Source organism: Neoarius graeffei, chromosome 2 (genome assembly GCF_027579695.1).
Source record: "Neoarius graeffei isolate fNeoGra1 chromosome 2, fNeoGra1.pri, whole genome shotgun sequence".
In the NCBI taxonomy this organism is placed as follows: domain Eukaryota; kingdom Metazoa; phylum Chordata; class Actinopteri; order Siluriformes; family Ariidae; genus Neoarius; species Neoarius graeffei.
This window is the reverse complement of record NC_083570.1, coordinates 40,847,329-40,861,706: the sequence shown is the minus strand read 5'-3', so window position 1 is coordinate 40,861,706 and position 14,378 is coordinate 40,847,329. Positions and strand designations below refer to the sequence as shown.

The following is a 14,378-nucleotide window of genomic DNA, read 5'->3' as shown; positions in this document are numbered from 1 at the left end:
TTGTTCTTGCTTCTTTCCAATTGCACTCACTTCATAGAACACCAAATCGAGATGCCCCCAGGGGTGGTGGTGCGTGGCGGCCCCTACTGCTTACCCGAACACAAGAAAACTGTCGTTTGAGATAAACTCAAGGCCATGCTGAAGATGGGAATAATCAAGGAGTTTAAGTCCCCAAGACTGATGGGTTGTTCTGGATCTGTGTAGACTATCAAAAGGTCAATGTGGTGTCTAAAATTCAATGTATATCTGATGCCTTGCATTGATGAACTGCTTGATCAGTTAGGTGTGGCTTGTTTTTACTTGACACTGGATCTGACAAAGGGACCCAAAACCAAAACAACCCCCCCTCCGGCCTTTTCCACTCCGTTCAATTTACACCAATTTATCACCCTTCTGTTTGGGTTATTCGGGGTTCCTGCGATGTTCCAGCAACTCATGGACAAAATCCTCAGCCCACATGCTGTGGCCTACCTTAATGACATTATTATATACTGTAACGATTGTCCACAGCACATAAAACACCTCAGAGCCGTGGTGGAGTTGTTAAGGTGTGGGGGCTCACAGCTAACCCAAAGAAGTGTGCAATTAAGCAGGTGGAAGTATGGTGTCTGGGCCTCCACTTGGGTCATGGGCAAGTGTGTCCCAAAATTGATAAGACCGCAGCGATTGCGACCTGCTTGAGGCCAAAAAGAGGGAAAGACAGTTCCTGGGGCTGGCTGGCTACGATCACAGGTTTGTATCTAGTTATTCAGACATCACCAGCCTGCTGACTGATCTCACTAAAAAGGGAGTACCTGATCTGGTCCAGTGGATGGAGCCATGCCAACAGGCCTTCATCCAGGTAAAAGCCACATTGTGTGATGGGCCACTTTTACACTCCCTTGACTTCTCTCGCCTTTTTATTTTGCAGACCAGCACACCAGACAGAGGGCTGCGGGCTGTTTTGTCCCAAATGGTGGAAGGAGAGGAGCACCTGGTGCTATACATAAGCTGCAAGCTCTCCATGCAAGAGACCAAGTACAGCACCATTGAAAAAGAGTGCTTGGCCATTAATTGGGCAGTCCTCACCCTCTGGTACTATATGCTGGGATGCCCTTTCACCCTCTGCTTGGATCACACCCTGCTCCATTGGCTCCACTGCATGAAGGATGCCAATGCATGGATCACTCACTCATTGATATCTAGCTTTGCAGCCCTTTAAGTTCATGGTGGTTCACAGGCCAGGGGTGCAGATGGCGATGGCGGACTACCTCTCCCATGGTGTGTGTGTGTGTGTGTGTGTGTGTGTCGCTGTAGGCCAGACAGCTCCCCGGCCTGAGTCCGGTGGTGGGGGTATGCAACAGTGGGAGGTGTCTGGGAACACTGAACTGCCCTGGTCTGCAGAAGGAGATGATCCTCAGCCTGATCCCCAACTCTTAAGTGATGATATTTTAGTAGTTCTCCCTTTACCTGAAACAACCTCTTACTCAGAGCCTGTAGACTATGAAACTGAACACAAACTTGTCTCACTGATACTGCACATACAGAGTATATTGCACATTTCAAAAAGTGCAACCCAAGAAATATTAAGTGGATTCAATAACATTGTATCTCTCCAGGCTTGCAGCAAATGGATTAAATCAAAGACCTTTTAAAGAAGTATAATATTGATGACTCATTAACAGAAGAGCTATCAGAACTGATAGCAGAAGCGATGCACAAAAATCCCTTACCTTTGAGCACTGCAGAAAAAGGCAGGCTTTAAACAGAACACAAAAGGATAGCATATTTTAAAGAGCATTTTCAAGTGATCGACCCAGTTGAATATCTTTATGATAGTTTGCACCAAAACACTTTTATTTCTCAGTGTTAAAAGAGGTTTTGTTGAACAGAGTAGATGTCTTGGAAAAAGTAGTTTTTGTTGATGAGGAGTTGCCTGGGCAATACAAGTCTACATGTAGCAACCAGTATTTCAAAGAAAATTTGCTTTTAGGCTGTCAGAGTAATTACATTTCAGTTGGTGTCTACATTGACGACTTTGAGATCTATAATCGGTTGGTTAGAAGGTCCATAAGATCATTGCTGTTTACTGGGTGCTATTGAATTTACCAGCGAAATTCTGGTCCACTCTTGCCTCAATACAACTTGCTCTGTTTGGGGAAAAAAACTGATAGAGATTTGGCTATGATAATTTCTTTGATCCACTGGTGAAAGACATAAGTCATTTAGAGCAGCAAGATGTGTTTGTAAAACATCCCAGTAATAACCTCAGGGAACCGTGTATTGTGTATGTGCTGACAATCTTGGAGCCCACAGCCTTGCTGATTTTCAAGAAAGCTTTCAAGCTCAAAATTTGTGTAGATTTTATAACAGAGACTCTGGATGCTAGTTGTTTTCCACTAGGAACTATTGAACAACACAATTCCATCATAGAAGAACTGAAAGACAATGATCAGCTGAGCAGTAAACTGGGTGTTAAAAAAAAAAAAAGCCCCTTGCTAAGTGCCTGGGTTCCACCAGATCTATTACATGACTTTTTTTGAGGGACTTGTTTCATGACTTCTCAGTTTGTTTGAAAGAACCCATGAAAGAGATATTTCACTCTTGATACTTTTAACAAGTGCATCAAGTCTGTCCCTTAGAAGCATTCTGATAAGGTGAACAAAGCCAAATAATTACACAGTCTTGCTTTGCAAAAAAAAAAAAAAAAAAAAAAAAAAACAGTACATGGGAATGGGCATGAGAACTGGGTGTTGCTTTGTTTTTTGCCATTAATGACTGTTGGTTATGTACCAGGGCATGAGCCATCATGGGAGATTTTGATGGACTTAAAAGACCATGTTGAGTTGGTTGTGTCAGCAAAGTTCTCAGCAGTATGTGTGTCCTGGCTAGAGTGAAAGATTCTAGATCACAGGCAGCTGATTAGAGAGACATTCTCAGGTCTCAAACTGAGACCTAAACATCACTATATTGAGCACTATGCCCATCTGCTTCAGTGCTTTGGCCCATTGGTAGAGCTGTGGACAATGATGTTTGAGGCAAAACATAGCTACTTTAAAAGGGTTGTAAGTGATGTACACAATTTTAAAATTATCCTCCAGACCATGGCAACTAAACACCGATTTAGGTTAGCCCATTACCCGAACAGTCCTAGTCTCTTTCCTCCCCCTCTGTCTGTGTAAGGGGAAAAAAAAAAGTCAGAACATGCACACTAAATGTGCAGCAAAAGGCTGCAGTACAGTAAAAGTATCCTCAGAGGGAAATTGTAAACCTTACTTCTGATCTACAACTGTATGGTATTCGCTATAGTGAGGACATGGTTTTGTCCTCTGGAGATCTCAGTGGGTTGCCAGAGATTTTGAGGACTCTCAGTGTACTTGTGAGAGGTAACAGAGTCTTTCATCTGTAGAAAGCTTTACTCATGGTAATATTGAGCAATACAGGTATTAGGAGGTTTCTGAAATGGGCACAATTGAAATTCTTGAAACAGAGGACATAAATGATCCCTAAACTCTATCATCATACATAGCTCAGGGAAAGGCAATTATGTCCTTAAAGAGGTTTTCTCTTCACTAAATTTTATATTGGTGCAACATTGATGAAAGCTAGTCGAATTGTGTGTGGCGTGTGCACACACGTGTGCGCGTGCAAGGTTATTATGAAATGTGGTGTTTCAGTAGTAGAGATACTGTAAATTATTTTATTCACATTCACTGGATATGAGCAATCGTGTGGCTACTCTACAACTAGGATATCAGCTCATATACCGTGAGTAGAGAAAAACAAAAACGGCAGAGCGTGTTGCTGAACCAACCGAGGACAAAATAAAAACTCCACTCAAAAACAAAACCCCAAAAATACAAAAAAATATGGAATAAAAATATTTGATGGTAAAAATGCATCTTTTATTAATTTTTCAATAATTATTATTATTGCATTTTCACAAATTGCTACTGTTATTTCACTGGTTTGTTTACATTCTAAGCGTAAATTGTCAGATGTTTTGTATAAAGTTTTTATTCAATGAATTTTCAAAAAATTCAGAGTTTTTGAAAATTTTTAATTTTTGAAAAATTTTCTGTTCATCAAAATCCAGTGAATGTAGATGTAATAAAACAATTATTCCACTCAATCTTGTCATACCTGGCTTATAGCCAACTCAGCCGACGAGGCGTGTAGAGCCATCAGCTCATGTATGACTCGATTTTGTGGAAAGACTGTCAAAAATATTGCCTTCAACCAAATTCTGTTTGTCCTTTTGTTCTCATAGTACATGTTTTTTGTTGTGCAGGATGCTGATCACATTGGAAGACTCAATCTAACTGAAACCTTCAACTCAATCACTTGAAAACTATTTGTTGAGATAGGCTCCAACTCATGCATGACTTTGAAATTCAGTTTGAGGATCCTGAATTTGGAAATGAACTCTAATTTGACTGACACATCTGAGCTTCCTCCAGAAAGACCTGTACTGAAAATAATCACCAAGGTATCTGAAGAATTGGATGATGTCACCTCCATATACTCCCTGGAGACTTCCAGTATGCTGTCTTTTATATCGTCCAGCTCAACCTCACGTCCCTCGTGCATGGCTCTTAGACAGCATGAAAATTCATAGCAGTAGCCTTCTCCTTTCTCTGTTTCTACATTTTCATATGATGTTGAATTGAGACTTACCAAGGGGAATGAGATCTTCAGAAAAGATGGAACACTGCTTACAGTTCCTAGGGGGATGAAAATGGACATCTTGAATGCCGTAGCACTCACTATTTTTCTTATAAGGCATACCCAAACAAGAAAGAGCTGGAGTTGGTGGCTGCTGCATTCACTGACAAGCATCCATGTCTCAAAGGTCCAAGCATGGGAACATGCTATGATAGCTGGACCGTGAGCATCAAATTTAAGCTTGGTAATTACCACCAGGAATTACGAGCAGCAGGTTGCAGTGAAGTCAAAGTAAACGAGAAAAGACTTGAAGATTCCAGGCATCATTTGAAGAAAGCAAGAGGACGTGAGGTGAACTTTCTCCCTGACATTCCAGCTAGGCAGTCTGAGGCATCTCTACAAAATGAAAGTGACACTCTACAGTAAGAAAAGAAGAAACAACCCAAACTGGCATCCATCAACTCCAAAATGGAACTGACGTTTGCAATATGAAGGAAGGACATAGCGGAAGAACCACCTGATATTTGATGTGATGGACGGCATTGTTTATGGAAGAGCAGGTAAGTGCATAGATTTGAAGTAACTTTGATGAAGTTTATTTTGAATTACTATACCTTTGTATATTTTAGTCTGCCTAAAAATACTGCATGTGTCCAATAATAGGTCTGCGCAGAGTTTTACAGAATCACAGGAACTCCTCTCAAGGAGACTTTTTTTCTCCTCACTGGATGCACATGCAGCAAAGACCATTAGACTGCACAGGTCATGAAGTGGGCCTTTGGAGCAGGGTTGACTCTTCTCGACAAACTGAATAACAAGGTAATCTTGTATCTTTGGGTCTCTAATAGGGTATGATGACATGACACCACATAGTTAAATGCACCCAAAATATTTCACAGTGTGCAAATTTTAGCTCAGCAATGTCAGTATTCCATATATAGTACCTTGTTGTATCCCTTATTGCATAAAGTTGACTGAGGCCTAACCTTGCCTCTCCTAACAAAAGATCACGTGTGCACAGGACTAATCTAATAATCTAATGTTCTGTTCCTGTATGGTTGAATATTACTTGTTTAATGCTTTGTGTGTGTTCCAGACAACCAATGTGATTGCACATAGGAAGACAACAGCTCTGCAAGGTCTGCCTTTTTTTTTTTTTGAGAGAGAGAGAGAGAGAGAGAGAGAGAAAACCCCGATTCTTTCCTGAAGTCTTGCCTAGTAGTTCACCTACCCAGCCACCCACAAATGCACCCCCCCCCCCCCACAGACCACACAGAAATATACCCCCCCAACACACACACACACACACACACACACACCATTTCCAGAAAAGTTGGGATATTTTCCAAAATGAAACAAAATAAAATAAAAACTAAAAACAAAAATCTATGATTTGTTAAGTCACACAAACCTTTATTTAACTGGCAAATGTTCAAAAAAGATTTTCAATAGTTTTCCTGACTAACTGAATTGTATGTTGTAAATATAAATAGTTAGAATTTGATGCCTGCAACACATAAAAAAAAAAAAAAAAAGTTGTGACAGAGGCAAAATAAGACTGAAAAGTTTATAGGATATTCAAGTAACATCATTCTGGAAGATTACACAATAAGCAGGTTAATTGATAACAGGCGAAGGTATAATGATTGGATATAAAAAGGAGCATATACCAAAGGCTCAGTCTTTGCAAGCAAGGATGGGTCATGGCTCACTCCTTTGTGCCAAAATTCATAAGAAAATCATTAGTCAATTCAAAAATAACTTCTCAGTGCAAGATTTTAGGTCTTTCAAAAGCTATAGTACATCATATTATCAAAAGATTCAGGGAATTCGGAGACATCACAATGCGTAACGGACAAGGTCGGAAACCACTGTTGAACGTGCATGACCTTCGAGCCCTCAGGCGGCACTGCCTGAGAAACTGTCATGCTAATGTGACAAGTACAGCCACATGGGCTTGGGAGTATTTCAGAAAACTGAAATAATCTCAGATGGATCAAAAGACAATGGAAACATGAGCTGTGGTCAGATGAGTCTACATTTCAGCTTGTTTTCGGGGAAACTGGACATCCAGTTCTCAGTGCCAAAGGTGAACATGTCCATCCAGTTTGTTATCAGAGAAAGGTGCAAAAGCCAGCATCTGTGATGGTGTGGGGGTGCACTGGTGTCCACAGCATGGGTGAGTTGCATGTGTGTGAAGGTACCATTTCTCTGTGCTCTCACGGAAGGTGGTCGCATCTCTCTGCCTCTCCTCTCCCTTATCTTCCCTGCTTTGCGCCTCGTGTCTCATCTGTCTACTGTCTATACTTTTGAGAGACTCTCTCTACACTGCTCTCCAAACTAAAAAATCCTGGAATTGATAAACTGGTCTCTTAACGCAACTGACAATTTTCTTGATGAGAAGCCTGGGTTCGGGGGAACCGGCCTGTTGTGCCAGAACGTTCGCAGCTGGCTACACGATGGACGCGTGGGAGAAGTGGCAGGTCGTGTGCCTGGCAGTTCTTTCTGTGGAGGACATTGAAGACATCTACCTATTCGGAACCATGATTACAGGTCTTTTGCTGATTGGATTAGGCATTGCCCTGGTTTATCGAGGAAATCAGAAAACGGTGACAGCTGTCCAAAGCCCCATAAAGCTGCCCGACATGATTGAAGCGGTGGGCAAAGCTGTCGGCACTCAGACTGTGGCTATTCAGAACTTGAACCGCAACATGGATAACATCATGGAGAAGCTTTTGGCTTTGCAAAGGAAATGGATTGATTTGGAGACCAGAACGGACAAACAGACTAGTCGTGTAAAAGAATGCGTCTACTCACCCCAAGACCAAACAATCCCAATCTTATCTGCTTTCAGCTCCCTCAGACAGCACTGGCCTTGGCCAAGGCCGTTGCTGGAACAACTCCTCCCCCTGAAGATCACTGCAGTGAGACGCTCTTGCATTCCTTCCCCCACTTCCCACGGTCGCCGCTTTTACCCCCAGTGTGACAAGCGGGTGCACGACCAGCGCCGTCATGGCTGCAGGACCGGACGGCTGCTTGCTTGCACTGGGTTACCTCTACCTCCACCCCTCCCCCCTTACCCCCTCCCCCCTCAAGTCCTGAGTTTTCATGTTGTAAAGTGTACTTGTGTTATTTTGTGCTTATGTGCTGAGGTATTTTTTTTAATATTCCCACACTGTACTCCTCACAGGAGCATAGTGTGGGGGTTGCTTTTTTCTCCTCCCCTCTCCTCATGTTACTATGTATTTTTTCTTTTCATTCCTGCCTTCCTGTCCTGTCTACTCCCCCTCTGTCAACTGTATGTATGTGTATATGTAAGGACAGGTTGATGGTTAATTTTGCTGGCACTGACTAGTGACAATAAAAGGGTTCATTCATTCATTGATGTGGAGTCATATATTGGGATTTTAGAGAGACATATGTTGCCATCAAGGTGATGTCTCTTCCTGGAAAGTCCATGTTTATTTTAGCAGGACAATGCCAGGCCTCATTCTGCATGGGCTACAACAGTGTGGCTTCGTAGACACAGTCCATGTGTTTGACTGGCCTGCTGCCAGTCTAGATGTGTCTCCTATTGAGAATGTATGGTGCATCATGAAGAGGAGAATCAGACAATGGCGACCACAGGCTGTTGAACAACTGAAGTCTTGTATCAAGCAAGAATGGACAAAAATTCCAATTGCAAAATGGCAACAATTAATATCCTCAGATCCCATATGATTAAAAAAAGTGTTATTAAATGGAAAGGTGATGTAACACAATGGTAACAATGCCCCTGTCTCAACTTCTTTTTTTATTTTTTGAGTGTTGCAGGCATCAAATTGTAACTTCGTTTATATTTACAAAACACAATTAAGTTGGTCAGTAAAACTACTGAAAATCTTTTATTTGTCCTTTTGTCAGTTAAATTAATCTTCACATGAATTTACAAATCACAGATTTTTGTTTTTATTGCCTTTTGGAAAATATCCCAACTTTTCTGGAAATGGAGTTTGTGCGCGCACACACACACACACACACACACACACACACACACACACACACACACACACACACACACACACGTTGACTGTTGGAAAAAATACAGTTTCCATCTTCTAAGTTGTATTTGTTTCATGTGCTTTTGACCTGCAGGATATAGATGTGGATGTGAAAGAGGCCAATACTGGTGGAGTCAATGTATGAATTCTAAGAGTCATTGAGGATGAAGCCACTACTGACATGGACCCAAATGTAAGGTATCTTGATTTGATTGTTGAGGAGCAAATCGTGCTTGATGACATTCCGGACCTTCCCACTGCTATGGCTCTCCTGTTCAGACTGATTTATGCTTTGAACATTCAGTATCTAAAGGAACTGCAGTACACCTTTGAAACCATTCAAAAGGTTTTCATGCACCATGATACCAACCTTTCTGCAAGGGTGCAGCCTTTCAAAAACAAATTACTGAGGTGCTAGTTTGCTGGCTATTGAGTACTTGTGCAAAAGAGAAGGGAGGAGAGGGAGGTGAGAGAGATTGGGGATTTTGATAGTATTTATCTGTTTGAGATCAGCCCCTTTTTTCTTTTTGAAGGTCTTAGGCTAATTGATGTAAAGTTTTGCTATGATTGCTGCGTTTTGAATGTCATCAGCAGTTACTCATGTTTGATGTGTAGGATCCCATCTAGAAAAACAGTTCATCACTTTATGATTGTGTAAAATTTGGAAATGTGGACACATTTTTAATTAGGCCTATACTTTTTTGCTCTAGGGTATTAGATCTCTCTCTCTCTCCTTTTCACTCACCCACAGATTCTGCAGACTGTTTATCTGGGATTTTGCCACCTCACACCTTAAGTGTTAGTGTACATTGGAAGAACATGCGTGCACGCAATCAGTTTGGGACAATGGAGATATTTTTCTATTTTCCTTTTTTGTTACAATGTTCGGAGATCACCCGAACTTTTTTCCTTTTGAATGGCTTTAAGCTATTTGATGTAAAGGTTCTACTTGGATTGCTGTATCAGCCCATGTTTCTGTAGTTAGGCTTAAAGCCAAATAAAACCCAAAAAATAAACTCCTTTCTACTGACAGACAATATCCATACAAAACATGTTCAAGTGTTCACTTGTTCATATTTGTACCTGTATACTGTGTACAGATTTTTTTTTAAAAGATATTTTATGGGCTTTTTTTCACCTTTATTGGATAGGACAGTGTAAAGACAGGAAATGAGTGGGAGAGAGAGACGGGGAGGGATTGGGAAATGACCTCGGGTCGGAATCGAACCTGGGTCCCCGGATTTATGGTATGGTGCCTTATCCACCTGAGCCACGACGCCCCCAGATTTTATTTTAAAAGAAAAACAATGTCCCTGGGCGCTGCCATCTTACTCTCTCTGAGGTTCGAATATAGCACTCTGAGTACAAATCGTGATGCCACCGACTCCAAACATGACTTCCTGAGACTAGTGGATCTTGTGGACACGTCGCTTCTAAATTGTTGTAAACAGCCCTAAATATGCCGAGTGTCAAACGATTGGATGTAAAAATAAGCTCAATCATTGATCATTTTATGTGACATGCTTTTGTTTGCTTTTATTCACTCAGAAAAGCAATTTTTAGACAGCATGAATCGCGTTGCTATGGCAACAGGATTGTTTACTATTATCTGTGTCAGTATTGCACATGGGGCGGCACGGTGGTGTAGTGGTTAGTGCTGTCGCCTCACAGCAAGAAGGTCTGGGTTCGAGCCCCGTGGCTGGCGAGGGCCTTTCTGTGTGGAGTTTGCATGTTCTCCCCGTGTCCATGTGGGTTTCCTCCGGGTGCTCCGGTTTCCCCCACAGTCCAAAGACATGCAGGTTAGGTTAACTGGTGACTCTAAATTGACCGTAGGTGTGAATGTGAGTGTGAATGGGTGTCTATGTGTCAGCCCTGTGATGACCTGGCGACTTGTCCAGGGTGTACCCCGCCTTTCGCCCAGGGTGTACCCCGCCTTTCGCCCATAGTCAGCTGGGATAGGCTCCAGCTTGCCTGCGACCCTGTAGAACAGGATAAAGCGGCTACAGATAATGAGATGAGATGAGTATTGCATATGCGTTATCTTGCCAGGTGAGATTTAAATTTCATAGAAGTGAAGCCTGTTGATTCGGGTATTTTGTTGCCAGTTATTAAAAAAAAAAAAAAAAAAATCACATGGTTACAGAAAATTTCTGATTAGATTTTTAGAATTGGAAGCCTTTATTTATCACAAACATTACAGCACAGTGAAGTTCTTTCTCTGTATTTCAACCCATCTGAAGCAGTGAACACACACGTGTGCGCACACACTGTGTGTGAGTGAGTGAATGTGTGTGCACACGTTTTCACTGCTTCAGATGGGTTGAAAACAGAGAAAGAACTTCACCGTGCTGTAATGTTTGTGATAAATAAAGGCTTCTAATTCTAAAAATCTAATCAGAAATTCTCTGTAACCATGTGATTTTTTTTTTTTTGTAAGCCTTTAGCATCTCTTCAGTGTATTTAGAAGTCCCAACTACTAAATAGTTCAGGATGTGGTAGTGTTCCAAATCTGGTAGCTGAACACTCTTCAAGGAGAATAAATACATTTGTGGGTAAATTAAGAAGAAGCAGCCTTTATTTTTGTCATATGCCCACTTGTACACAGCAAAACTCCTCCTTTGCATTTAAGCCATCTGAAGCAGTGAATGTGTGCACATACACACACCCAGAGAGAGAGAGAGAGAACAGAATAAATGAATGAATACTTTGTAGGTAAATTATATGGACCTGTGATGCCTGCATGTTTCAGCTTTTGGATGTAATGCAAATCTGCTGGTATAATCTAAATTTTTAATTGTTTCAGAGAGATTGTACTGACTGCAGTCAACTCGATTTTCATTATTACCTGTCATGGCTGTTTCTTTGTTTGCCTGGCAATATGGCAGATGCTGCATGAAAAACAAAAATCTGTGATGTCACTGAAAGGCCTCTATAGCCTCGCCTTGCTGTTTGGAGTCGGTGACATCACGATTTGTTCTTGGAGCACGTTATTTGAACCTCGGAGAGAGTAAGCTGTCAGCATCCAGGGACACTGTTCTTTTAAAATAAAATCTGTACACAGTATACAGGTACACATATGAACAAGTGAACACTCAAACGTGTCTTGTATGGATATTATCGGTCAGTAGAAAGAAGTTTAGATTTTGGGTTTTGTTTGGCTTTAATTACTATGCCAGCCATATATGGTAAAGCGTTTAGGAAACTATTTGTTCATTGATGTTATGGAGTCCTAAAAACACTTGATGTTTTTGGTGGATACAGTCACTGATTTATGGTTTGAAATACAGATCTGTTGTTAATGAACAAAGGCAAATGAAATAAACATTAGAATTCAATTGTTAAAACATTAAATACAATAGAATGTGTATCTTTTACATCTGCTTGTTAAGAAGAGCATATATTTCATTAATAGCTTCAATTTTAAATCTGTCTTTTGAAACGGAAAAAAAAGGTCTCATAACCTTAAAGTAAAAAAGTCAAGACAACTTAAAAAAAAAAAAAAGTTGAGCAAACTTAAAAATCTAAGGCAACCGGCTACCTCATCTTTTTAAGTACTCAACTTCAGGATCCAAATCAGTTGTGCCAACCTGCTTTGCTGTATTAGGCTGTTAGTTCACTCAAATCACTTTTTAAAGTGGAACAAAATCACAAATCACTATTTGATTGTACTTGTAAAGCATAGTTGAATTCACTTAAAGTATTCTTCTGTGTGAACTCAAATGGTGAATAAAGATAACAAGCTAGCACAACTACTATGACCTGAAGTTGAGAAAACTCAAATGTTTGGCAGCTAGTTTTGCCATACATTTTTTTAGTTTGCCCAACTATTTAATTTTGTTTATAGTGTGACCTAGCATAGATTACTGCTATCTAGCCAAAGCAGACATATATTAGCCATCACGGAAAAAAGTTTTTAATCTGAATTGAGACCACACTACATCACCTCCTTGTTGGGTAAGACAAACTTGAAACACAAGAGGTTTGACCCGATTAACATCAGTGAATTAATTTCCTGTTTCCTTAAACAACAATTATTTAAAAAACTGCATATGAGCTCGTTCTTAGTTTCAGCGATTTTATATACAGAAAGCTATATTTGTGCTTTCTCAACACAAAGCCTAAATGCATACTCTGTATTCTGAAATGTTATGAGTGCTAGTTAAACTAGTAAACTATATCTGTATGGGAGGCAAAAGTCAGGATTGTAGAACTAGGTGATTAGAATTCACCTCCAATGTGTTTCACTTTTCCTCCTCTAACCAGCATTCCATTCTCTTGTTTGTAGTATCTAACATATGCTACAGTTTCTAATGGTCTCATGATATTGGTGTTAGAAAAGCAACCAAAAACAATACCACCCAGTGGAAACGTACCTTGCCGCTCATTGGTCCATAGATGTGTCCAGATCTATCAGGCTCTTCCAAATATAAAGTGTAAAAGTCTGGTCTAAAGAGGTAGAGAATGAAATACTTGCAACTTTAATACATTCAGTTCCCATTCAAGTAATTATTAACCATGGATAACTTAACTGATAATAAAAAAAAATCATGTAAAAAACATTACACTGTTAAATAATAATTCAAATAAATATTCAGAAAGGGTCTGTTCTGAAATTCTTCTTTCATGCATTTTAGGTAAGGAATTGCCTGTGTGTGGCAGTGTGGGGAAAAACTTTCAGATGTTCCTGAGAAGGAAAACCTGATCAGGCTGCAGGGGGCATACTGGGTAAGAAGCTACAGTAGTTAAACAAATACATTGGTTTAAAAAAAAAAGGGGGGGGCAGTCAGTTGGCATAAAATTGTCTTACAATTTCACAAGCTAGTCTTACGACTTCCTTTAGACAGCGTATGTCTACAGACATCTAGCTAATGAAATCTGTTTGTAAATCAGAAAACAGCTGTCTGTGATGCATCAGTTGTTAAATGCTAAATTTACTTCCTTTTAATGTGCAGACATAAAAGGTTAGAGCATTACTTGTGGTGGAGATACTTACTAAAAAGAAACAGAACAGCATAGAATAATTTCAGAACACTCTCTCACACACACACACACACACACTAGTTATCTCGTCTCATCTCATTATTTGTAGCCGCTTTATCCTGTTCTACAGGGTCGCAGGCAAGCTGGAGCCTATCCCAGTTGACTACGGGCGAGAGGCGGGGTACACCCTGGACAAGTCGCCAGGTCATCACAGGGCTGACACATAGACACAGACAACCATTCACACTCACATTCACACCTACGGTCAATTTAGAGTCACCAGTTAACCTAACCTGCATGTCTTTGGACTGTGGGGGAAACCGGAGCACCCGGAGGAAACCCACGCGGACACGGGGAGAACATGCAAACTCCACACAGAAAGGCCCTCGCCGGCCACGGGGCTCAAACCCAGACCTTCTTGCTGTGAGGCGACAGCGCTAACCACTACACCACCGTGCCGCCCCCCGCACTAGTTATATTTACAGATTTAATGACATGTCCAGCATCATGATTTATGGAATTAGTGTTTTGTAAAAGTACACAGTACATTGGGAGGAAAAAGGGGGGAAAAAAACAACTCAACATACCTTTCTCTTTGGGGCAAACTCAACCATTCAAAAATGGTCATCACTCTCTTTTCAAATGGAATTGTTCTATTGTAACAAAGTAAAGAAAATTATGCCTTTGAAATGTATTTTGTATTTAAACTTTTAA

The 14,378-nt window shown here is 40.7% G+C and overlaps 1 protein-coding gene across 2 annotated transcripts in view; it reads right to left on the bottom strand.

Moving 5' to 3' along the window:
* enpp1 (ectonucleotide pyrophosphatase/phosphodiesterase 1) overlaps positions 1 to 14,378 on the bottom strand; it is a 122,757-nt gene that overhangs the window by 34,046 nt on the left and 74,333 nt on the right. For both annotated transcript variants that reach the window (XM_060914219.1, XM_060914220.1), the window contains 2 exons: positions 14,252 to 14,317; positions 13,058 to 13,130 (listed from right to left, as the gene is read on the bottom strand). In XM_060914219.1, coding sequence (XP_060770202.1) covers positions 13,058 to 13,130; positions 14,252 to 14,317 — 139 coding nt within the window. The remainder of the gene's footprint in view (positions 1 to 13,057; positions 13,131 to 14,251; positions 14,318 to 14,378) is intronic.